Genomic DNA, 27,034 nt, shown 5'->3' with positions numbered 1-27,034 from the left:
AGAGCTACTTGGTATGGCTACCACTGGGTGGGATATGATGGTACCTCTATCTTGAGTTGTCGCTGGGGTGGTTAGAGGAGTCTTTAGCTGATTTTGCTTACTAGCAAGGGTAGGGGTAGCTATGGCTTTTTTTACCCTGGGGTTTTTATTGCTAATCAAAGTAAGGGAATTACTGGCTGGTGTGAAGGTAGAAATTGGTTGTGATACCTTCAATGATTTAAGCAAGGTGGATGTTGCGTCATTTTGGGCCCTTTCAAACTTCCCTAAGGCATTCTCAATGTTAAGGACTCTCTCACTGATAGGTAACAGAAGGGACTTGATCAAGCTTTCGAGGTCACTCAGAAGTGATTTTGTATTTATCGTTGTATAATCAGCCCTGGCTGTGGTGTGTATAGACGTGTTTATGGGTACTGTCGTCTCTTTATTCAAGAACAGGTCTGGGTCTTGACTGCTTATGAAAGGACATAAGGTCGCCTTCTCTGGGGCAGGTTTAGCCAGTCTAAATGTAGACCAAATGTCTTTAGCTAAGCTGAGGTGTTTGGCCTTGAGGTGAGATTTTTGTTTTTTTACAATAGATGACTTGGGTTTGCCTCGTGTGCCAGTAGTCCTGGTTTTGCTCTTTATCAAGCGACTGATTTTAGTAACCGGTTTCGTCGTTGTAGATGTAAAACCACCCGAGGAAGGGGCTACTGAGTGTAAGTGAGCTATAGGTGACATATGGGTGCTACTGCTGTTTTCACCGGTAGGTGCGAGACTGTTGTTCCTACTGTTGCCTGAGGGTGAGATAAGCAAGGCTGTTTGCGTGTTGTCTCTTGTTTGGGGACTAGGAAGCCCTGTAAATGACAACGTTAGAATAGACTCCTCAGAGTTTATAGTGTTATCCAGAATGTTTATGTTACCTGTGGTGTGTAAAGAGAAGTCGGGGAAACATAAATCTGGGGTAAGTGAGAGGCGTCTTTCGGAGTCCTGAATTGCATCCGCCACGTCATTGATCGTTTTTTGTAGCATTAAGTCTATGGCGGTTATTGTGGGACGAGGGCTGTTGGTGACATCTTTCAGTCTGGTAGCTGATCTTGTGGTCACGGGGGTATTTCGACTTTTACTCATCCTCGCAAAGTTATTTTCAACTGTAGGCAATATTGCTGATAAAAGAGGTAATAGCTTACGAGTGCAGATGATTTAAATTGGCATTGGGCGTTTACCTTAGTAGATGACAGCTAGGCAGGATCTCGGGGGGGTGGCCCCGTCCCGGACTCCTCGGTCCCCGGAGGGCCACAGAGGGCTCGCCCTTTGCCCGGGCTTAGCCCCGGGCGTCCCGCTCGCGTCCCGCGAGACGGGGTTGATGTGGTTTTTATGCGCCGCTTGGCGCTCTGTGGTGACGCTGGACCCCAGTGAGGGCTGCTGGGTGATGTAGTCCTCAGCCCCTCGCCGGTCTCCTCCAGGCGGCCCCGCTCTTCGTTGGCTCACAGGCGGACGGCGGCTGGAGACAGGCGGGCGGGTCCAGGCTGCGTGGAGCTATTCCCTCGGTCCCTGGCAATTCCTCTTGGTCAGTTAGGGTGCTGCTTTACTCCTGCAAAACCAGTACTGTGTCTACCCAAGCATCCCATGTGCGGTGGGTGGATTAGTGCTGTCCTTACAGTTCCTCACTGCACCAAGATCATACTGAACATGCTCAAGATGGGTCCCTTCAGATACTTGTATCCTGCTCTTTACTTTTGTGTAGAGCTAAAATGTCATCAGGACACTGATAAAACCATCTATCTTCAAAGGAAAATCACAATGTTCTTTATCTACATCCAGCACAGTAGATCAAGAGCTGTTACGTAATCAATAACATCAGTTTCCACCACGAAGCTATCAAGGCCTTTCTTAGGGATATTGACATTCGCGTTTTTTCAAGCTGTGATTGCCATTCACACTTCCCCCAGTAGGTGGTACTAGTAGAGAGCTCTCGATCTTCACTCTCACAGCCTCAACTCGAATGGCCTGAATGTGACCGCATGGGCCATCCTCTGCAGAAGCAGTCATACATCTCTTTCCAGTTTCTAGTCCTGAAATGCTCCACGAGCAAAGCCACGTTTTTTCCTTTTATCAAGGGTACACTTTCTATCTCACTCTCTATGTCTCTCTCTCACTCACTCCCACATCTTCACTGATCAGACTTCAGCTCCTCCAGGGTAACACGCTTGGAAAATAGCAAACTACTTGCTTGGAAGAGAATTTCATGGGCAGGGCTCTGAGCCCTGTGTCGGCCATTTTGAGTACTATGTTAATTCTGATGATAGGCTTAATCTGCTGTTGTATATCCTTGTTCTTAGATGGCCTATCTAAACTCATCCCAGACTCGAAAACTTATCCAGAACTCTGGTCTCTTCTGTTCACTGTACGAGGAAGAATTCTATCTTTACACAGCTTTCCCATAGATGGTACTTTAAGTTTGACCAACAATTTAAGTAAATAAATAGCATTGCCATCCACTGATGGATCTTTTCTTATTAACTATTGAGGATAAACGTGTTACAAGTGGACATGGCACAGGGCTTCCTCTGAAAAATAACTAATAAAAATATATATTTTAAACTATTACGAATACATGAATGTTGGTAATCATGCAAAACCCAACCATTGGTCAACAATGTGATTGCCAGAGGCTTTTGTTAAGTCTCTGGCCTCTATCCCATTTCATAAACGTACACAACTGCACGCAATCTGTACTCAGCACACTGAATTTATAACCATCTGTAAGAAGTTCACACTGTCCCCCTGCACACCCTTGCTTACACCTTGTACACTCTAACACTATCAACAACTTTCTTGAATTCTGACCCAGACCCGACAACTATTTTTTCAAGAACTGTCTTCTTCCCTTATTTTCTTTCTACTGGAAGAAACCATTTTCATAAAATTGTATGGCAGTTTAGACACTTTTCAATCCTCATACAAGCCGGAGGAACAGGTTGCTGTACATTAAAGCAATGCTGAGATACCTTATGCTCCATTGTCTCAATTTTGATGATGGTGTACTTATGCTTTTAGTTTCTTCAAATGTAACGATCAAAACAAAGGCACACTCTCTTACCTGGCTTTGCAGCAACTGCTGTTGATATAACGAAAATCGATCTTTTCCAGATTCCTCTGATGTAGGACTCAGTGGCTTGGGGTCGGATAGTGACCTCTGCATGGTTTTAATAGGGCGAGGTAGGGTTTGCTGGCGCTGGGTAGTGTCAGCCGTGAAATGCTTCTGCGGGGTCACATGGGCCTTATTAAGTCTTTCACTCGAAGTAAATGTTGATTCCAGTAGTCGATGAGGGGAGAGGGGCGAAACAGGCGAATACAGTACTTGTGGGGACTTTGGTGGTTGACGTGCCATAAGTTGAGGTAAAGAATCAGTAGGTAAATGAGACTGATAACCAATTTCCAGAGGATCAGGTTTCTTCTTCTCAAACTTTGCAACCCCTTGTTGTCTAGACATATTGGAATCCAAGGGTCCTGACGTAGCCATTTGTATGTTCGAAGAATATGGCGTTATAGTTGTAGGGACATTGAGCTGAGGGACTACAATTCCTTGAGACTGCGATTCTGGCTCAGTTTGACAAGCCAGGCTCTCTCCTCGTTGGGTCTTCTCAGGAGCAGATATATATTTTACAATCTCCACCCTAGGGTCTGGATTGGTTATGTGTATGGATGGAGAGACTCTCTGCAGCTGGTCAGGTTCTGTCTGCACTGAACAATCACTAGTAGTTTGGATGGCTATACTTGATGTTCCCTTTGATACATCATGTTTACCATCTGAGCTAGAGTCTGAGTGGCGGGAGAACCTAGACCGTCGCCTTCGTGTAGGCTGCTCCCACTCAGCATTGTCCTCATCGTCTGTTTGGACACTGCAGTCGGTGCTGCGCCTGGTTCGACGTCGCCGCGACATGTAATACCTTTCTTCGCCGTCCTCATCGTCCGTCTGGACACTGCTGTCCGTTATCTTCTTGACAATGTAAGGCTCGTGACCATCGTCCATCTCATAAGCATCCCTCAAGCGAGGCATTGAGTTTCTTTTCTTTATGCCTCTGTTGCTTTCCCAGTGTTCTTCAGTTTGGAGGGACATGTCCGATGCAGAGTTAGTGAGTGGACGGTGAGGGGCAGCGCAGCGTTGTTGTGCTTGCATTTCCTGCCCTTGGGCAGCCATAGCCATAAATGGTTGGCTCATAGGTGGCCAGTATGGTACATTTTGGGCCAGGGTTTTTTGCATTTCTATAGCTATTTCGGACACAGTCTGTGGAGGAACCTTTACTGTCGCATCACAAGCAGCGGGTACAGTTGTTTTCTGTCTTTTCTGATCCTCCAGTTGTTGTTGCAGCTGTTGTTGCAAGTGCTGTATCTGTTCTAGCTGCAAACGCTGCTGTGCTAACTGCTCTCTTTGCAGGGCAAACTGTGTCTGCCGCTCTTCCTGTTGTTGTTGCAGTACCTGGTGCTTGATTGACTGCAACTCTTGTATCTCTCTTTGTACCAACATTTGCTCCTTCTCCCGGTGGCGTTGCAATTCTAATCGCTCCCTCTCCAGTTCCTCGTGTAGCCTCATTTGCCTCAGCTTTTCCAGTTCCACTCGCTCCCTCTCAATTTGAAGGATATGTTCTTGCTGCTTTCTTTGACGCTCCTCCTCCTTCTCCTTTTCCTCTTTTTCCATATTGCTTCTGCTTGTGATAGCAGATGATTGTGATTCAAGCTGTTGCTTTTGAACTGCTGGTTGTTGGGGTTGGCCAACATCTTTAGTGACACTTTGCCCTCCTTGTGCTGCCATCGTGGGGTCATCCAGCATTCCAGAACCTGTCTGCTCTGTTTTATAAACAGTTGCAGCAGGTGTGGGAGGTACAGTTGTCGCTAGACTATCAGTCGTTGCAGAAGTACTCCCAGAAGGGGCATTAACTGGCTTTCCCAAATACATAGGCGCTTCTATTACTGAGGCAGTAGATGTCGGTGGAAACCTGCTAGGACTTGGGTATCGATATTGACCTTGGGTTGGGAGTGGAATTCTTGGAGCACCGAGAGGTACTCTGGTTAGACTTGCTAATGGTACAGCAGCAAGATTTCCTGTGCAATAGGGCCTGTATATACCTCGAATCATTGGTCGCAATACCGAAGCTGGCTGTGTTGTTATGGGAAGCGTTGAAGCTATGGGAGTATTTATAGTTGAGTAAATCATGCCATCTGCTGCTCTTACTGTTGCTGTTGAAGGATACATCTGCCTTACTGCTCCAAGGCGAGCACCAGGTACATTATATTGGGCTAAATTTCCAAAATTCTGCCGGATTCCTGGAAAGTTAGGGTTGTACAACATGTTTGATTTCATGCCTTGTTCAGCAGACATAATACCGCTTCGTACAGCTCCAGCATTGATGGAATTGGGTCCGTACTGCATAAGATCAGGGTTGTTTGCATGTCTTCCTCCATACTGGTCCATAGAGTTGAGGGCTGCACACATTCTACTGATTTCACGAGCTGTGGTTGCACTATACTGTGCAAGGCTTGACTCTTGGAAATTAGACAAATCACCTCTAGAGGAAAACCTGTAGTCAGAGTAGATATTGGAGAGGGAGTTATACCGCCTCATTGGAAGTGAATGGCTTAATAAATCTGTGGGTTGGCGGAGATCAGTAAATGAGCCATACTGCAGTCCCTGACCAATGTAGTCAGTAAAACCAGTGCTGTAGGAATGATTCATTGTTGTCAAGTCTATGGCAGCATCCCCGCCTGCACCATTGAATGATTGATCATTCTTTATAGGGAAATAATTCAAACCCATTTCAGAAAGGTTCGTGTCTGACATAGATGGCTGGAGTCGTCCAGTGACATTTTGGGGGTAATATTTTTGCTCCTCGTACACATTCTGAGCTGCAGCAGTTGAAGGGTCACGATAGGAGTATGTCTCTGAAATATCTTGCCCTTTGTTTCCGTAATATTGGACTCCTGGGCGTCTAACTTGATTTGGATCCATGGTATTTACTTCGGGCATCTTGGGTGGTGGAGTAAAAGTGCCAGTGCAACTACTGCCAAAAGGAAACTTATAGACTACATCACAGCATGCCACTTGACTTTCTGGCTTTATTCCTGTAAGGTCCAAGGCATTAGCAGAGGGTTCTTCTTTAACTAACTTTGTGACCGTACCTGCTGCCATATCGTCCAACTGTACCACTATGTCATGAGTTTGTTTGTCAGGAACGTTCAAGGGAGGAGTATGAGATTTGATTTCCATTGGAAACCCTCTATAAATCTCTGTTGAACCTACACGTTGATCCTGCTGAATCTGCCTAGGCATGGTGTTGACAGCAACAACATTTTGGGCGTGCGTGGTTTGAATAGCTACTACCTCTTTTTGAACTAAAGCTGTCATTTGGTTAGGCAAGTTGTATCTAGTGAACATTGTGTGCTGAGGACTGCCCATAACTTCTGCCTTTTCTTCAAAAGTAGACGTTTCACCACTGTGCACAGTACCTCTTATGAAACCAGACTGACCTGCATGCTCAATCTGTCTCACTTGGGTCAGACACACTGCACTTCCAGTTCCCTGCCCATAGTCTACTCTGTTCTGGAAGGGATCGCCATACACCGTAGGTTGCTTTGGCTGCGAAACCAGCATGGATGATGCAACTGTTATGCTCACTGTAGTAGCAGTGCTTATAACAGCATGAGGCTGTTCCTGGGAATTTAGATTTACTATCAAGGGTTGCACAGCTGTAGATTGTCGAGTCGGAGACTGTTCCATGGTGAGGGAGTACCTCCTTGACTCTGTAGCTAAGGATGTAAGATCCATTCCTTGATCTGTTATAATGATTGGGGCTGTTTTTATAACTGTCCGAAGATCAACAGCACTGCCACCTTGCAATTTTGGTCCAGGTTCTACTCTTGATGTTCCAGGCACAGAAGATATTCTACATAAAGAAATGTTCTCAGCAGGCAATGCTCCCCATGTGTACGTATTTACACTTGTGTCTGGAGCAGAAGAAGCATGCCCTTTTGCAGCACTCACATTGATGGCTGACGAGGAAGTAGGTGCTCTTTCTATTACTGTTCTGGTGTAACTAGATGATGAGTGTTCCTGGTGACCTTGTATTGAGGGGTGACGGCTCAGTCTGGTTGGAGTGGTGGTAGGGGAAGCTGACGAGCTTACACTTATAGGTTTAGTTTGGCTTGCTGCATCTGATGCTAATGTGATGACCATAAATGGCTCTTCTTGAGATGACTGTTGCCGGGATAGACGAGGAGCACCAGACCGATGAGGCGTTTGCGTTCCTTGAGCTACCATAGGTGATGATGTTAAAGTTGCAGAAGTAACAGAAGCAGTACATGTTTTACCTGCACTTTGCAGCCGAGAAGAAAATTCTGATGTTGCTTTATCTCCAGTAACAGGGCTAGAGGGCCTAACTATTCGTGGAAAAGAATGAGTGGGACTTTGTGTTGGGGAAGTAGGAGATAGTGGTGGGCTTGGACTCTTGAAGAAAGAAATGACCTTGGATGTTAAAGATGCATTTGATTTGCTTTCACTTGTTTGCTGGGGCTTATCTTTTGCTGACTCACTGATGGCAGAAGTACTCTTTGTTCGATGAAGATCTTCATTTGAGCTGTAATAATCTGGGGACACTTTTGAATGAGCATAACCTCTGCTGCTCGGAGTTGCAGAGGTCACATCTGAACTACTTGCTGAATGAGGACTACTGTGCTTTACAGGGGCACTTGTTACATCAGTTATGAAAGACTGATTCATGGAAGTTCCACTTGTTGCAGTGCTCGAACCTTTGCTATACTGACATGTAGTGGGTACAACCTTTGATCCTAAGCTAGGCGCTGAAGGGGAGCTATGCAGTTTAGGTTTCTGGTGGCCCAAATTTGAAAAATGTTGTGTAACTCTAACATCAGGAATATGTCTTCCGGAACTGATTTCAGAAGAGGAAAAGGACACAGGTGCCGATAGCTGTGTTGGACTTGTTCCAGGAGTAAGCGGACCACTATTTTGTTTAAGCATATCTGTATACGCACTCTCTGCATTAAGAAACTGTTTTTCCTGGAACGTTTTTTCTATACTGGGTTTGTCTTCCATTTGCATAGACAAATCGAGCGATGAGGACTGGTGCATCCTGGAAATATTCTGTGACGTCTGCAGGATTTCCTCATAGACTGTTCCCGATTTAGATAATTCATTTTGGTAGTCATTTTGCTTAGAGCCCATTTGGCCACTGTCATAGCTGTACTCATCAATATATTGATATTCAAATTGATTCTGGTTTTCCTCCATCCGATATCCAACCTGTTGATAGTTGTTACTGTAAGGCATGTGTTGTTGAGTTTGTTGACCATGTTGTTTCTGGAACATTTCTGCTTTTCGCATCATCTCTTCATACACCTCTTCTGCACTTTTGAGTGGCTTGCTTGATTGGTAATTTGAGGTACCAGCTGTTTTTTCTGTTGGCGAATACAGCGACATAAAGGTGGGCAAGTTGTACTCACTGCCTGATTTATACAGCTTAGAAGCTATGATATCAAAGCCTTCAGCCTCAGAATCTATGGAGGGTGAATACTCTGAGCAGGAGGACCTATGAAGTTCCTCCATCTCTGCAGCTTGCCGGAGTTCTTCTGTTGGTGATGCATCTTCGATAGGAGAGAGATTACTAGGGGGCGTTTTAGATCTTTCCCGCCTTCTTTGTGCTCTCAGTTCTTCCTTGTCCCGTTTTGTTTTACGTGCAGTACTTCGAATGCGCTGTTGTTCAACCTCTCTCATTTTTTCCTGTTCCCTTAAAAGTTCCTCCTCCTCTCGTAGCTCTTCTTCCTCAGAAGAGTCCTCAATGGTTGGTAATAGGGGGCCATGGGAGCGATGTCGTGCTTTTCGCTGCTGCTTAACCTCTTCGAGTCTCTGTCTTCGACTAGGGCTACTATCACTGTCTTCCTCTAGTGATGAAATGGAAGTGGGTGAGGTGCCTGATGTGTAACTAGGTGTTGTTGCGGGTAATGTTGAAGAATATTCACCCCGTGATCTTTCGTCAGGAGAACCCGTCAAACTTTCCATCTCTAACTCAGGTTCTCGTTCTAAACTAAGGTCTGTTTGATGGCTCAATTCTATATCTCTACCATAATTATTAGTGCTATTTAATTCAATTGTTTTAAAACGCCTTAGTCCTCCTTGTGAAGCTGTCACATCCTCATCTTCCATGGCTTCCATTCCTTCCCCATCTTCTGCATACATATTATTGGAATTGTGAGGAAGTCGCCTTTTGGATGAAGCCCCATCTTTGCTTTTTTCCGAGTCAGATTTGTGGTTGCTTTTAGTACTGCCATATTTGACATGTTCATATTCTTCTTCATCATCATCAAAATTATCTTCTTCAGCACTCATTTCCAGAATCTGTTGCCTCATAAATTCCTCAGCAGTGAACTCTGGCTTGTGTTGCTTGGTTGGTAGTGGGGAAAAACCACCTTCACTGCTGTCTTCTACAAAGTCATGGCGCATCTTGCTTCCAATATCATCTGAGGATTCAACGGTCTCCTTTATATCCCTTTGTTTCTCCCATTCCATAGAGTCTTCATCCTCTTCCATGATGTCTTCCAGTGATTCATCTGAGTCGAAAGCTTCAGGTGAGATGGAAAGTGACAATGGGCGCTGTTTTTGCCTTTGTTCTTCCCGGAACATTTTTCCTGCTTGTTCTCGGGAAATGCCCTTGGATTCTAACAGAGGACGAACTGAACTTTCAAGCTTGTTGAGTTCAGAAGGACTTGGTGGGCTCCGTTCCAACTGCCCTGCTCCACTCAACTGTTCTTCATCTTGCTGTACAAGGCCAGTAATCTCACTTTGTGAGCTAGAAATTCCATCTGAAGAGTAGCCAGTGTCACTCAGGCTTTGAGGACTGCGGGACACATCATGAGGATAAGACTTGCTTGAGTCCTGCAAAAAAAGAGGAACAACATTTACAGATGGTTAAAACATCACAGTTGTAATGGTGGTTTAACAATACATAAATAGAATTAGAATAATATACCTCAATATCTAAATAAAAAGAAATATTCACCAATAGTGTCATGACAATGTATATGATATTATGCAACACAAATGCTATTTCTTCTCTCCTGGGATCATATGGGCATATATTTTTTAGATATAAGAAGTTATGGGTGTATGCTACTAAAATCACTTACTAATCAAAGTGAAAAACAGAACTTCTTGAAGAAAACATCTTTTAAATTTAATTTTATGTAATATTTCAAGATTAATTTCAAATGTATGTTTTATCAACCACGTCAGGAGCAGGTGTTAAAAAGTTGACTGTGTTTAGTGGGCACCATTGCTGACTGCACATAGTTTAATGAGGAAATCCTACATAGAGAACAGTAGCATACAGTTTAATTTGTTTAGTTCAAAAAGATGTCCAATGACTATGTGCTGTACATAGAAAGCAAGATGCGGGTAAGCTAAAAGAGCTGATCAAAGTGACATCTAAAACTTCTTGATTAGAAGACAACTTACAGTTTCAACTGTTGAAAATTGTGTTGACAAAAACTTTATACTAAAAGAGGACATGATAATAGTGAAATTGCACACAATGGAAGCATTAGCTAAGACTGAAAAAAAACATTTGCAATTGACCTTCTTATTATGTGAAGAATGAGTAACAAGATAGCACTAATGACTTAGCTGACATCCATGTTGATATGTTGTCTCTAACACTGACAAAACAACCAAGGGGCAAACACAGTATTCCTAAGAACTTACTTGGGCAATTAAATGTTTTATTTTTTAACGTATTTTATTAGCTTTCATTGTAACATTTGTCATGGTACAATAGACAGCAATAGACAGTACTAAATGATGAACATATGATTCTTATTCGTCGTCAGTGACCATGGTGAAAAGAACGAGTAGATTATAACATTTCTCAAGGTCGTGCATCTCAATCAAGTGGATTCAGGGAACAGGGTAATACATTGTATAAGGAAGCAATAAGGATGGTAAAAGCAGGGAGTAAATATTATTATCAAATATCCATTGCTGGCATGTCGTACAGTTCACCGATGAGGCGTACAACAGGAGACAATTTGAAGTAGTTCCACTCATGTGCATGGATGACGCTCCACCGTTTCTCCCAGTACACCTGTGGGGGAGGGGGAGGGGGCAGGTGACCAACCCAAAGTGATCATCATTATTCTCTTGCATCAATAGGTCAGAAGGATGTCAGAAAAGTCCTCCCATTTTTAAGTATGTCTCCATTTACCTAATCTTTTGTAGTTGCCAGTTCAGTTCTATTTCAGGCCAGTGCAATATCAGCTTCAACCAACTCTGTTTTCAGGATACCAGCTGGGATTGCGAAGTGATGGCAATACCCCTTTTAGCTATATTTAGTGACAAATCTATACATTTATTTGCCATCTTGTCCTTTTTTGTCATCTTATCCTTTTGTGGCCATGAGTATGACCCCTCCAAAAGGCAGCATTTGGCATTGAATAGACCAGTTCTGTTTGTGATTTGCTCCAAGTATTATCACCTTTTCCAAGTGATTTGATTCCTCGTGGCACATACACACCATATGCTAAAACTCAGCTCCCTCACCCGACACCAGGGGCATTCATCTGGTGGTGGGTGACATAATCTTTATTCTTTTTGGGGTGAGGCATGCCCTATGCAAAAAGTAAAACATCTAGCGCTTGAATCGGGCTATTTGAGACCTGTGGGAGATGGCTTAACACCCTTTCCCAGCCTTATCAACAAGTTTATTGCCCAAGGCACGCATCCAGTTGGATTGTACTATAGAGATGTCTACATCTAAGTTAATATGAACCGCCCTACAGAGTTGTGTTATGGCTTTCCGCCCTTCCATGAGTGTCAGCCTTGTATATATGGTTAAGTCCTGTCCAGGTGTTTGTCAATCCCACAGCTAGAGGAGCTCTCCGACTACACCCCTGTAGGCAAGAAAGAGACCTACGAGAGCCTCATAAGTGTTAATTATTTCTGCAAATGTGTACAATTTAACACTGGCATTTGCACCAGAAGTACCTAACACTTGGCTGTTGACTACAACACACTTTACACAAAATCGAAGACTTGTACAGCATTGATTACTATCAGGGATTAATTATGGTTTGCACTTATTGAGGCTCCCTAAATTTCGGAAATCATTTTGAATGAATCCAAATGGAACACTGTACATTTAGACATATGTTTTTAACACTGGCATACTGTCTGTCATAACAGAAACATCACATTATTACATTTTTCAAATCTGTTTGTTGCAGGTGAAATAAAGACTTTTTCAATTTAAAGTCTTTGAGAGGACATCTAGATCTGTAATACTTTAGACTTACAAATGCACTTAATCTGTTCAAGAACAGTTATTACTTGTGAGCATACCTGCAATATACCAGAATCAGAATAAGTTTATTGCATAGTTAATAAAATCCATTGAATACAGCTAAAAACACTAACGTTTCGTACAGCAATATCAAGTGACAATTAAAAAAAAACTCTTTCAAACATACTGATTACTACGTGTATGTGAAATATTGAAGATTACGCGTTTGGGAAAGGTAAATATGCAACGTGCAATTCCTTTAATGTAATTTAGGGCACGGTTTTTATTCTTCTCATTATGGGTCCATCATCCGAGTTTTAGGGGCACATGCATCAACCTATTTAGGAAGTGCAAACGGTGCGAATCGGTAAATTCGGCCGTTTGCGCTTCCTAAATACGTTTTTGGGATGCATGAAACATTTTTTCAAAAATCGTTTTTTTGCATTTCCTAAAAATGAGAATGCATTTAAGGAATCGCATTTGTGCGATTCCTTAAATGCAATGCATCATTTTTAAAAAAAATGCGAATTTGGAAATAGGAAGTGCAAATTAACACGAGGTTGACCCTCGTGTTAATTTGCGAAATTGTTTCAAAAAGCACAAAAATGCATTTTGAAAAGTGTCATGTTACAGACACACATGTCCTTAGGACATGTGTGTGTGAAACATGCATTTTAAAATACATTTCAGGGGTGCAGGGGGGGGTCCTTTGGACCCCCCTCTGCACCCTTGCAATGCATCAACAAATTGCGATTTCCTAAAAAAAGAAATGCAAAACAGCATTGATTCCTATGGGCCTCTAGGCCCATAGGAATCAATGTAATGCCATTCCTTAATTGCGATTCGCAATTAAGGAATCGCAAATTCCGAAATTTAAGAAATCCTAAAAAAATTTAGGATTTCTTGATGCATAAGATTTTGCAATTCCTAAATAGCGATTCCTTAATTTTCGCTATTTAGGAAATGCAAATTCCTACAATGATGCATGTGCCCCTTTGTTCTTCTTTTCCACCAGAATCTAGTGTGACAGCTAATAGATTATTAGTTTTTCTTTTCGTTTGGATGGTGAGAGTTATCGGATTGGATGGATAAGGTACAATGGTTATTTGAAAAGGGCTGATTACCTGTGAGTGCAGATTGGCGGTTTCGAGGAAGAAGTGTCAATATAAAAACAGTAGAAATAAGAACCGATAAGATTTTGACTCTGCAAGACTATGAGGCAGACATGTATGAGTAGGAATTGGAAAGTATGATGTGAGGCTGTAGATTTTCTTTAGTAACAACAGTATACAAGAGAGGAGTTCAAACTGATGCCTTTGGCTGATGTCCTCGAGATAGGAACGAGAATTGTCCAAAATTACCTTTGTTTGATACCAAATGGAGTTGTATTTTCAGTGAGAGCAACATGATGAGTAAGTTGTTATGGTGCTGAAGTTGGAATAACAGAAAATGATGGATCACCAATTTTGTAGTGCCTGCCTTGAGTCTGAGTGATAACAGAGAGAGTTGAAGGATGGGATAAAACTGATTGGGTTTAAGGGAGAGAATTGATAGTTGGGTATTACAATTTTATGGTATTTGTTAAAGATAAGGAAGATGGAGGTATTTTGAGAACTGAGGTTGCAGTTTTGGTATTGTATGTTAGGTTGATGTGTGTTGTCCCGCATAGGGTGGTGATACTTAAGGAGAGAAATTGTGAACATTAATTAATACATGACAGATTGCCTGATATTGGTTATGTTTGTATAATACATGTTAGGGTAAATGTATAACAGTAGATGTCTGTTCAATGTAGTAATGGTTGTGTTTTGGTGTTGTATGGGTTATGTTTTTCTATGCATATTGTTTTGGTATGTTTGTCTACACTAAGCCACTTTTCTTAAAATCAGAACAAAAAATAGGAGAAAGAGCCAGAGTTCTGGTTGAACAATTTATTTATTTATTTTATTTATTTATTGACATTTGTAGAGCGCGGCGAATACCCGTGGGCGTCTCGGCGCTAGTTAAGGGATGGATCAGCAACTGGGGTAAAGAAGATATACAAGGCTATTGATCAAATAACCACGTCTTTAGCTGTTTACGGAATGTGAACAGGGAGGGACTTGCTCGGATATGTGCAGGAAGGGTGTTCCAGAGTCTAGGGGCGGCAACCAGGAAACGCCTGTCGCCCCAGGTGACTGTTCTAGTGCGAGGCACAGCCAAGAAGTTCTGAATAGAGGAACGAAGAGATCGGGTTGGGACATGATGGAGAAGATTCTGTTTGAGAAAGTGGGGACCTTGATTATTGAGTGACTTGTAAACAATACACAGCGATTTGAATTTGATACGGCTGCGTATCGGGAGCCAATGGAGATCCCTAATGATGTTTGTAACTGGTGCGAACTTGGGGATCCCAGCCAGCATTCGTGCGGCTGCATTTTGGATTGACTGCATCTTATTTGTCACTCGGACTTGGGCATTTAAGAATAGAGCGTTACAATAGTCCAAGGAGGACAGGACTAGTGAGCTGACCAAATCACAGGTGATTTATTTTCCAAACATATCTGGGTAAGCATGTGAAATAATTAGTCTTTTGATGTGTTACTTAGCAATCCAATATTAATCTATTCATCATTAAATGCCATAATGAGAATACAGTTTGTGGCAGTTTATATATAGAACTGTCCCTATTAAAAGGACCTCCGATGTGTGCTGAAACATGTACTATTTAGTTATTGAACATTTGACGATTAAGCATGATTGCAATTATTGTATTAAAATGTTTGGAAAGTGTTTATTATGACCTGGATATGTAAGACTGAACATCTATAAGAGCTAATGTGATAGATTCAATTGGATTAATGTTAATCGCATGGTTACTACTCTAGTATGATACATGGGTTACTACTCTAGTATGACATTTTTTTACTCAGTTGTATGTTGCTAAATTGTTGCCTCCTCTATTTAGTTTCAACAGCCTTGAAAAAGCGACAGATAGGAACACTGCAAAACACATGTTGATTGTGCAACTTTTCAACTTGGCTAACCCCTTCGCTGCGGATGACAAAGCCAGCTCGTCATGGGCGTTACCTGCGCTACGCGGATGACGAGCTGGCTTTGTCACAAACCGCGCGATTTTCAAATTTCAGCGCACAGCGGGAAAACCCGCTAGCGTGCATGCGGTTAAGCGCCTCAACTTGATAAATGTGGGTTGCATGTATTGATAAATTTGGAGCACTTGAATTTAGAATTGTGAGTGGACTTTAATTCAATTCACAATTCAATTCAAGTTTACTGGTTTAGACTTCTACAGAGATCAACAATTACACGACAATAAAATATTCTTCACTCATTTCCATGCATTAGTAATATATAAAATAGTTTTTAAAAATACACACAAAAAATGAAATACATTATAAAACATGTATTCATTAGAAGGCAACATTATTAAATTGATAAATTCGCCAACTATCATTATATTAAATTTAAAATATAAGAGGGCTAAATAACGGCTACATGGTACAGCAACTGCAGAGCATACAAAAAGTTACAAAATTGCATAGACTAGTTTCATTTTCCGAACTGAACCAGTGGGTTTTGAATGCATTTAGTGGAAGAAAACCCAACCTAAGTGAGAATATAACCCTCCTAACTCCATGATCTAACGAAAGAGGCAAATACTTTTGTGGGTGATTATATTCCATGATATCTACCTAGGGTTTACACGGTTAAAGTTTCTTTCAGTGTATACTGTCCTCAGAATAACTGAGTCTTAAACTCATATTTTTTAAAGTGCCTTATTTGTACAGGAGATCATGATTTCAGGCATTCAATCTTGCAATCGAATTATTCTAATGAAGATGTGAGATTTCCAGTGAAAGTATCGTTTTTCTTGACTTCTGCAAGTCATTCCTACTTAAATAAATCTATAAAGGTGCCTTCTGCTGCATGTAATAGACAATACGTCCAATGTACTATATTTGCAATAGGTATAGCAAAACAGCTAAGTAGTGTAAGTTTGAATTACAATGCCTGAACTGGAATTGCTTGGTTCACTGTTGTTAATTTTCGCAAAACCTTCCCTTCGTATAGATTTAGGGTGACCATTTACTAACTGATTTGTGCTGCAGTGCACATGTGAGTAAGAAGGGAATTTCACTCTATACATTTCTAATAAATAATTAAAATGTCTCCTTACAGAAGCTGAATAGAATTTTTTTAAAACACTGGCCTATGCAAATGTGTGAGATGCAGTTTACTATCCAGGTTCTGGGAGTCTGCTTAGATATGTATATGTTTTTACCACTTCTAGGGATTTTCCACCTAGCTTCCAGGAAAAGGAGCGATACTGCTTTCTCCCATTGAAGGTCATTACTTTAGTTTTAGATATGTTGATAATTAAGGAATTCTCCTTTGCATAAGTATTTAGAGCATCCATATTTCGTTGAAGGCAAATTTGGGCTAGGTCGAATTAAACCACATCATTGCGAACCTTAAAAAGTGCAAATCAAAAGATGCGATACTTGGTGGAAAGTTTTGGATATTTCAAAATCGTACAGGTAAATCATGCAAATAAATAGAGGAAAGGGGAGGAGCCAGCAGGCAATCCTGTTTCAAGCAATATTTAAAAAGTGAAAATTAACGTTTTCCCCATGCCTCTGGATCCTTTTTTAAACCTATTACAGGTGTTTCATCTGGCCCCATTGCTGAAGAAGCGCTTGCTCTTTTTATATAAGCTTCTATCTGACTGCTTGTTAGAGGAGTTATTTCCACCGAAGAGTTCACTGTATCCGGTATGAGTTTTGATATCCTTTTGTCAGATTCTAAAGGCGTATTTTTCCTGTAGAGATTTGAAATAAATTCAGTCCAGACTGGTTCTAGAATGTAGACAATAGGCAGAGCGCTTTTGGTTCCACTGTGTGCCACAATTAGACTCCAGAACTGCCATAATGCTTTTTGTCTCGCCTGCTGAATATCGAATCACTTCTGTTTAACTATTTTCTGTTTTAAGGTTAGACAAATCCTTTTCCCTTTTTTACCGGAGAATTTATTTATTTTTGCAGACAAAATATTCAGAAAATGGCAGGCCAGTACGATTAATTATTTCTACTGTGATGTCCTATACATTTAGTTTCTTGTTACAGTTTCCCTCTTTTTTAGTGATTTACTGAGTAACTTTATCTCATTAGTTACTTGTGCCATAACGTTTTCAAGGACAACAATTAAGTTATCATCCTTTTCCTTGGGAAAGTTCCAATGGTACAATAGGGATTTATTCATATAAGAATGTGGAATTCCAAAATATTTTACCCTGCTTCGAATGTACAGTTGCTTCGCTGTTACCTGTCTTGAAAGACCAGTTTGCTGATTCTTGCAGCCATAAACACAAAGTTGTACAGAGAATGGCACAATCACTGCCTGGATGGAAATTGACATGGACTTCCAAAAATGAAGAATAAAGATCATAGTCTGCAACTATATAGGCAATAAAAAGGAGCCTGTGTTACCTCTTCTAGTGTGTGACGCAGAGATAACTAGATCTGCCCTTCCATTTATTAACACTGTGTTTATCCTACGTAATAACTCCAGAAGAAATCTCCCTTACCTAGCCACTTTAAGATTGACTGGATAGGCGAACTCCTGAATATTCCAGTCATTTTCGAGCTCTTTTATCCCTATATATGTTCAAGGCTGCGTTGGAAATTTTAGCTTTGAAATCTCCCCTCAGCAGAAGTGCATTAAAATTATTTCTGCTATCTAGTATTATTTCAATATATTCAAATATTTTGTTCAAAATAGAATAATTTAGCTGATCAGGGGGAATATAAACGTTGAATATCAAAAGAGAATTACCTTGAGGGTTATCCTTCTTGGGGGAATAATACAAATGCCTTACATATTTTTAAACAGCAAGGTATGAATCTCGAAGTCCCAATAATATTCTATTGAAAACAAAATGGCATGGTCTCCCTTAGGGTTGCTTTTGGAGATGGGTTGCCTAGGAACCTCTATTACAAAGTACAAATCTGAAAAGAGTTTATTAGCAAGCATAGTCTCCTGTAGGCAAATAATCGATGATCTCAAATCAACAAGCAAGGCGATATTCTGTTCAGTGAATCCTGCCAAATTCCTAGATAGTACCCGATTTCTAATTTGTCTGCCTTTTGAGTTAACACGAATAATAAAAGAATCTAAATGGCACATGGTACTTACACAGCTAAGAACATTAACTGGAGAAACCCGTTTAGGTGCTTTTTGTTTGTCAAGTATGCAACTGTGGGAACTTTTTGAGTTTAAAAGAGGAATAGTGTTTACATCATAGCCATTTTTATGTAAAGTATCGCTATCCTTCCTAATTAACGATGGACTGAAATTCAACTTATATCATGTCCAAATAATGTTTTATTGGGGTGGAGACCACTTTTAGTTTTACTGAAGAAAGGGCAATTGTGTGTGAGTGTGCAAAAGCTTAAGGTATCTTTGTCTATTTAATGAACTATTGTCATTAGGAAAAAGATCAACAATTTCAATAATCAGTGAGAGATAAGATACTTTTCAGTTTTCTACTACTGTAGTCATTAGCTCTATATTAATTACAAATGCAGAGTCTTAAAGTTTAAGTGCTCACTCCTCTGATACTAAAAGAGTGACTTTAAATTCTGGAGCTTGTGGATATAACAACTCACCTTCAACTCTGTGAATGGAAGGAGATGAGCCGGAAGGTATCTCCTGGTCCTGGTCTATAGTAATGGAGGTACATATTTCATTATTTGCCAAACGGTCTTCCTTTCAGTTTACTCTTATCCATTTTGGACCTTTTCTAGAGTTTCTACGCTTGAGCTTTCTCTTCTTCCCCACTTCTTATGACAGTATTTTACTTTTCTGGGAATAATCTATTCCTACTTCCCCTTTTAGTTTATAAGTATCTTCAACGCCATTTATAGTAGGTTGTTTTTTAAAAATAGGAAAGTAAGGAGAAGAAATTGGATTTGGATATGATTGAGAATCTTCAATCTCTTCAGAAAACAATTTGCGCAAAGAGAATACTGCACCTAAATCTTTAGTTTTGTGTTGGTTTTTGTGACCTACTCTAACTTTTCCTTTTTGGGTTGCCTGTGACCTTCATTGTTTTAAATTAATCTCTACTACCTTACTTTCCATCGTCAGCTCCTTTATTTGTCCCTCCAAGCAATGTTTCCTCACTTACCTTTAATGGAACAAGAATATCTTTTGGTAACATAATGGATTTCATAACTGCTGTTCAAGGTTCCAGAATATGATCTGAATTTATTGTGTTTTTTTCCTTAAAAAAAGCTGCCTCATTGACTCTAAAAGTCTCCTAAGAGTGTGGAGAGCTTCAGAGAGTTGCACACAATGTCCTGAAGGATTAAAGGAGCTATAAATAGGAAAGTCAGGTGAGCAAGAAAGGTAATTTACATGGGTAAGATCATCACTTTAAGTGCTGTTGAAGAGTTTAAGTGTCTATTTTGGAGTTTTGTGCTTCCCTGCATAAGTTACTGCGCTCAAGTCAAGATCAGGTATAGACTACAGAGAATACAGCTGACTGGTACTCTTCTTTAATTCCAGTATCATAGACATATTTACAGAAGATGGTACATTTTTGTCCACCAATTTTAATGGGGATTTTCGTCGAGAGGCATCTTCTCTGTCTGTTATTCTGGGGGAGTTCCTATGAGGCGAGGTCATCTTCAGGGTTTTCTTTCGTATGTGTAATTCTTCTGATGTGGTGAGTTCAAACTTTGGAAAGAATTCTAGAATGGAAGAAAGACCCTTTAAAGAGCCAATATAGAGAGACTTTCTATCGTCTCCTTTTATTCTTGTTAAAACTGATGACCTTTTCATTTGAATGGAGCGACTTCTAAGTTTTTGAACAGTTATGATTCCTTCTACTTAATTGTACAATAGCAAGTAAAAGTTCCCAAATACAGGGGAGCTGAGGGTAGGTGAGTACAGTCGTCCTACATTCCTACAGTGCTACGGGCCTACCACAACAGAGTACCTAATCTTCAGAAAATCCAAGAGATAAATTAGAAGGCCCGATAAGAAGATCTAACAATTTGTTATTGGCAACTCTCTGGGAACAAGCGTTTCTGTGTTGCTGTGAAGAGGACAAAGTACCTCCGACCGGACTTTAAGAAATCTTCTTAACAAATACTTTTTTTTGTATTAGTAAAATGTCTGATGGCCATAATGATTTTTTGATGGAGTTACACATTATGATTCCGTAAAGAATTCACTTATAAAAGCTCAATGACAATTAGTGAATGTTTTTATGACCTTCTGCCAATTGTAACATTTATTGTTACAGTGGAAAATATTGTAAATTATAATAAGATTGGTTTTGAAGAGAACTGTTAACCTGGGTGGATTATGAGTGGTTTAGGGGGGGGAGGGCATTGGTACTTTTTTCAATACCTCTTGTAATCCTCTTCCCATTTCCACAGACTTGAAATTTGACTCAAGCCTCAAAGTATCTGACCAAAATGGTTTGGGAAAATATAGGGTGCAGCCAGCAAGGTGAGTACTGATTAGTCAAGTTCACGTTTTATTTATGTCCTTGGAACTCCAAAGAGATCCACATAAACTAAAAGGCCAACAACATATAAGTAACAAATTTTGTACAACAAGGTTTCTACAATCATTAGCGAAAGCTGACAAAGTAAATCTCCAAATACAAAACATTAAAATATTTTATATCCTTTATGCCCTAAATACTATAAAACATCAGATAAAGCCAAAGTTGATTATTATATCCTTCATATAAATGTGTGTTAGTACATATTTAAAAAACAATTAAAAAAGTAAAAAATTCTATGACAAAACATTTCATTTGGTGGTTCATAAATAGAATCTGTTAGTGCAGAGGCCGAAAAGATAGATAATTGTAGACAAATTGGTCTTATCCATTTACGCCGATACAATAATAAAGTGGGGCAAATAAATAGCACATGATTAACGTCCTGGATAGAATTATTACACAGATTACAAACCGGAGAAGAACCATACCATTTAGATAGTATGTTGTTTAAAGGGAGCATACCGTGCCTCAATAATAGCCAAAAGCGGCTAACTCCATGGGGCAAATTCCAAGAGATATAAGACTGTACTTTATTTATCACACAGGAGTCTATGGCTTTGTGGGTACCTCTCTTTAAAATACGAGCTTCCCTATCCCTGGTGAAACTTAATTTCCAAGTGGCCTGCCTCAAAGTGGCCCTTAATTGATATGGCAGTAGGGTTAAAAGTACGGATTCATCCAGTTGTAGCAAGTCAACCACAATTCTAAAGTTTTTAACAATTAATGACTGCTCCATTAAACTTTCTAATATTTCTTTCTGGATTAAAAATCTTAGTGTGCCAGGATCAACCTTTACCAGGCTTGTAACCCATCCCACCATCCCTGCAAGACCCTGTACCCAACTACTTCTTCTACCAAATTCTAACCCTAGTGCAGCCATGGGGCAAGCAGAGTTGACTGAGGCTAAGCGCCTTAAAATGTTGCCTTCTGTTGTATTTAAAAAAAAACATTTTTCTATATCAAGTAATTAAATACCATACAACAGGGAAGCAGGAATTTTTGCATAACATTCCTTTAATAAAAGTGCAACGTGTCTTTTCCCAGTAGATCTATAGAGGAAGCCCAAGCTTTTCCCCCGTGTAGCAGCTTTAAAGATGTTATTTTCCATATGGGCTCTGTCACTTAGTTTGCCACACACAGTTTTTCCCAAGAAAACGTACAATTTTACAAGTTCCAGTTTTGGCCACCTACAGACCAAACAAAATTCCCATACTGCAACTTTTTTCTTCTGTGCATGCACATTATTTTACTTTTAGATACATTCATCTTTAAAGGGTGGGACTCCGCAAATTTATGTAGTGCCTGCAGACGACTATTTAATCCCCTAGGCGTTAAATCCAAAATTAATATTTCGTCAGCATAAAGTAAACAAGCAATCGGTTTTCCCCCTAGTAATGGGGCGATGCCCTCACTTTGAGACAAAGCGTGAGAAAGGTCAGATAAATAAAGGGAGAAAAGTAGAGGAGCCAATAAACATCCTTGGTTTAGGTCATTTGCAGAAGGGATGGTTTGGGAGAGACCTCTTTCACCTCCCATTAAGACTCTACACCAAGTGTCTGTATGAAGAGCACAAACTAACTCCAAGAGGATGGCCGGCATACCCATGTCCGACAGTTTTCTCCACAGCAGGAGACGATCTACTTTATCGAATGCTGTGGAGAAGTTTATAAAGGCTGTGTACACTCTTCCTTCTCTAACTTTAACATATTTTTTGTTTATTACCTGTAGTGCAGTTAGGTTATCAATAGTTCCATGCTTTGTCCTAAACACGGTTTGTTCAAATGGTAAAATTTTACCTGCATACACCCAATCATTAATTTGGATCAAGAGGCATTTAGCAAAAACTTTACCCACTGTGTCAAGAAATGCAATTTGACGGTAATTGTGTGGGGCATCTCGATCTCCTTTCTTAAACAGGGGGACTAATATACTCCCCTTCCAAGAGGGGTGAACCATTTTATTGTGTAGCAATAATTAAACACAGGATAAAGAATTTTATTCCTCAGTGTACTATTTTGTTTTAAAACTGTGATTGGTAATTCATCGGGCCCATCGCTCCGGAGGATCGCATCCCCTTGATCGCCATTTCAATTTCTTTTTCAGATGGCGATCCATACGATGAGGGGGTCTTCCATTGATATAATTAATTCCATTTGCATTACCTGCATATACGCCCTGACTAAAGCTAATCCATTTATGCTCCTCAATGGCAACGTGGAGTGATCGAGATCTAGCTCCACATCCCTCCCCAATAAGAGACCAACACGTTCTTACTTAGCCTTTAAACGCTGCTTCTCTCAGTTTAATCCAGATGTTATCTTCCCTCTCTTTTCTTAACTTAACCTTTACCCTAGTCCTCCTCCTTTTTAATAGTAATATTCTATGATATCTTTCCGAGGAGTAATTCAAGTACTGTTCCCTAATTAATTTATTTATTTCAAGATTAAATGGCAGGAGGGGTCTGGGGACTACTTTAGTACTTTTTCTTTGATTCGACTTCTTCGCAATTTCTGTTGCTTTAATCATTAATGCATTAAAGCTGGCAATTTCTATTCCATTCCAACTAGACAAGTTCTCTACAGTGGCCTCTAAAACACTGTCCAGGCCCAAGATGGCTTTGTTATACCACAGATTCACAGTTTAGTGCCCATGGATCGTTCGAAAATAAATTTAAATTTATGGTAAGAGTTAGTACTTTGTGGTCACTATAGGGAGAATTAAAGACCTTTAGATCTTTCAATAAGAAGAAGGAGGTACTTCCCACTACCACATAGTCTAAAATAGATTCTCCACTGTAAGTTTTACAAGTAAAGGTAACCGGTGTATCCAAAGGCAATCTTCCATTTACTATTATGCAATCAACCTTCGTTAATTTATCAATAAGCATTTTCCCTCTTTTATTTGTTCTAGTATTTTGTGGAAAGAGCACTTGTGGGATCTGCAGAGATTCTTCTTTTTCTTTATTTCGGAATATGTCCAAACTAGAGATAGAGATTTTACAATTCAGATCCCCTACCAAGACTATATGAGCGGGAAGTTCTTCATCATTAACTTTCTTTATGTAGGAAAAAAAGGTCTTTAAGAGTACATCGTGGGAGGCATCTGGTGGAATATAAGCATTTATCAACATCAGTGGTGGGCGTTTTACATTATTATCAGGATTATACAATGTTATTGCTAAAAAAGGATTACTAGTATCTTTATAGTTATCATAATTCCATTTGAACTTATTTGACAGTAAGCAGGCCACCCCTCCCTTTGCATGTCCTCACCTGGATAGGGTTGCTTTATAATCTAAAGTAAAATAATCCTTACATAGCAGTTCCTCTGTACACCAGGTCTCCTGAAGACAAATCACACCAGCATTTAATGCACATAAGTATTGTAACTTATCCCTACTATTCTTTATTCCTGCAGAATTGATTAGTCTAAAGCTTTTGAAAACTGATTAGTCTAAAGCTTTGGAAAACTGTCAAGTCTTCAGAAGTATACACATTGCATGTAAGCTGTCAGTATCTTGCAGAAACTGAGTTCATAATATAACACTTAGGTTGACAACCTTTCCATGTCCATAAAGAGCGATTTAAAGGAAGGGGGGATGTTTAGTTCTTGCTGGCTGAGTAAATAATTCTAGCAAAGAGTTATTGTTTGCCATAGCTCTGGAACCATCAGCATGCAAAATACGCCAAAACCATGCGGCCACAGCCTTGCAGTTCCCACAAAATCCAATAGGCATATCACTATATGCAGACGATATGGTGCTATATGGACGCGAACCCCACGTTCACTTACCCCCCCCCCCCCCCGCTTGCGTGAATATATCAAGTTCGGCAGACAATCAGGCCTCCAAATAAACTGGAGTAAATCCAAAATACTCCCTCTTACAGACATTACTAAACCTAAACCAATAGAATTCCCATTAGAATGGGAGACAGACCCAGTCAAATACCTAGGAATCTGGGTTCACAGAGATCCTGCAATGGTCATTAGAGCAAATTATGTTATGGTAACAGCTAAAATTAACGAAGAAATAGAAAGGTGGATTTGTCTGCCTTTGTCGCTGGCGGATAGAAGGTCAATTGTGAAAATGGTCATTCTCCCTAAACTATTATACCTATTCAACAACATCCCAATACCTCCTCCAGCATTCGTATTTAAGAATCTTTCTGCAAGCCTAACACAACTGATTAGGAAGGTAAACGTATAGAACTACATACATTGACTCTGCCTTAAAACAGAGGTGGATTTGCAGTACCGGATTTACTGTTGTATTATCTATGTGCACAGGCACAATATACGCATTATTGGTTCTTCCCAGTGCTATACCTCCCGCACACAGCTGTGGAAGATGGGGATGCCCATTCGATCCCTTTACGATGCATCATACCACAGCCACGTCCTCATATTAATAAGAATGAAATAAACACATTAAAAACCACAAATTTAGCCTGGCAACGAATGGGGAAACTGACACAGAGGCTGCCACTCTAAGCGCCTGCTCTGCCACTCCAGCACCATCCGACACTGTCAGTGACGCATACTGGAAATGGCATGGTCATATTACAGCAGGTTGGCATAACTAACATGGGTGACCTATTCGCAGAGGCCAAATTTATTGTGATACTGATCTAAACTTCATCAGTAATCAGTTTCTCTTCAAGGTCACTAACCACAGACTGAGGGGAGCTATTGAGGACCTATACAACACATTTCCAACAGAGACCCCGACACTGGCAGTGCTGCAAATGATCATCACTAAATCAAGCAATGTACATATTGTATCCAAATTATATAAATTGTTACAAGATGATATAGCAGGAAACACCAATAAAGCCAGGGACCAATGGAGCACCCAATTAGACACACCACTGCAGGAAGAGGAGTCGAGCACTTGCTGTGCACTAACCGCGTTGCTTACACCAAACGGCAACCTGCCCCTCATTCATAACAAATACATACATCAAGTTTACCACACCCCACTCAAGTTGCTAAACTGTGGATTGAGGATGGGTGCATGATGTACCCATTGTGGAGCAGATAATGCTGACTTCATGCATTTGGCATGGCACTGTAAGAAAATAAACCAGTACTGGGAAGAAGTCACAACAACACTAAGTCAAATGTTAGAAACACAGATAGCTAGTACAGTGAAGGTCTGCCTGTTGGGTATAGTTGAAAAATTGAGATCCACGAAACACAAACTTTGTGTCACAGCGTTGCTGATGGCTAAAAGGTGCGTTTCCATTCATTGGGACAGTAGGCGATCACCTAGTAACAAACAGTGGTTGACTGACCTTGTTTACTGTCAAGATACTCTAAAAAAGTATGAGGAAGAATTGCCACCAGCTGCCAAACTAAAGGACTACTGGATGCCATTATCTGAATATTTGAGATCAAACCCAGATGTGTTGTCCAATAACACAGAGTAACTGCATATACTCTATGGCGCGAATCAAATGTAACATATCAAGGTGTACTGTGCATTGCAAACATTTTATTTGTATGTGCCAATCATATTACATTACTGTGATCTGTGATTGGCTTGTTCTCATTGAATTATTTGTGATATAAATTGTATGCATACCCTGAAAATTCAATTACAAAACAATTCTAGCAAAGAGACCAGGGTTTGATCAGGCCTAAAACATATTTGGAAGCCTTGTTAAGAAGACATTTATGTGAAGATTAAAACTATAAACAACTATACTTTGCTTGGTTTGTATCCAATGGAGTGAACTCAGCAGTGATAATGCTCTTTCTGGTGGATACTCCATCTAACTGCAGATTCCTCACCATGTGTATACACCCAGGTGCCAGACTGGATTTGGAGAATTTTCTCAGTAATTCCTTCGCACCCGAGTAGGTATCATCATACGGCTCAGCGCCAGGTCTGTCCTAGCCTCGAAAGTGATATTTGGCACCTTCCACATAGTCGCCACCTCCATTTGCTGGCATCTGTTTCTTTCTGATCTCTGTCCATATTGTTGTACGCAGAGCATTTAGAAATCAGATTGTGCCAGTGTGCAAATGTTTAGAGCACAATCTTATTAATATTGACTCGAATAGTCCATTCCACAGAACAGTTAAGTAGGTAAGAGGGTAAGTAGTAAGAGGGTGCGAGACCACCTATCTGATA

At 40.4% G+C, this 27,034-nt stretch overlaps 1 protein-coding gene across 1 annotated transcript in view; it reads right to left on the bottom strand.

Moving 5' to 3' along the window:
• Positions 1 to 27,034, bottom strand: part of BSN (bassoon presynaptic cytomatrix protein) — a 767,226-nt gene that overhangs the window by 92,536 nt on the left and 647,656 nt on the right. The window contains exon 5 of the mRNA XM_086939535.1: positions 3,080 to 9,922. Coding sequence (XP_086795661.1) covers positions 3,080 to 9,922 — 6,843 coding nt within the window. The remainder of the gene's footprint in view (positions 1 to 3,079; positions 9,923 to 27,034) is intronic.

This window comes from Lissotriton vulgaris, chromosome 9, assembly GCF_964263255.1.
Source record: "Lissotriton vulgaris chromosome 9, aLisVul1.2, whole genome shotgun sequence".
Classification (NCBI taxonomy): Eukaryota; Metazoa; Chordata; class Amphibia; order Caudata; family Salamandridae; genus Lissotriton; species Lissotriton vulgaris.
Note: the sequence above shows the minus strand (reverse complement) of the source record. Positions and strands in the feature narration are given on the sequence as shown.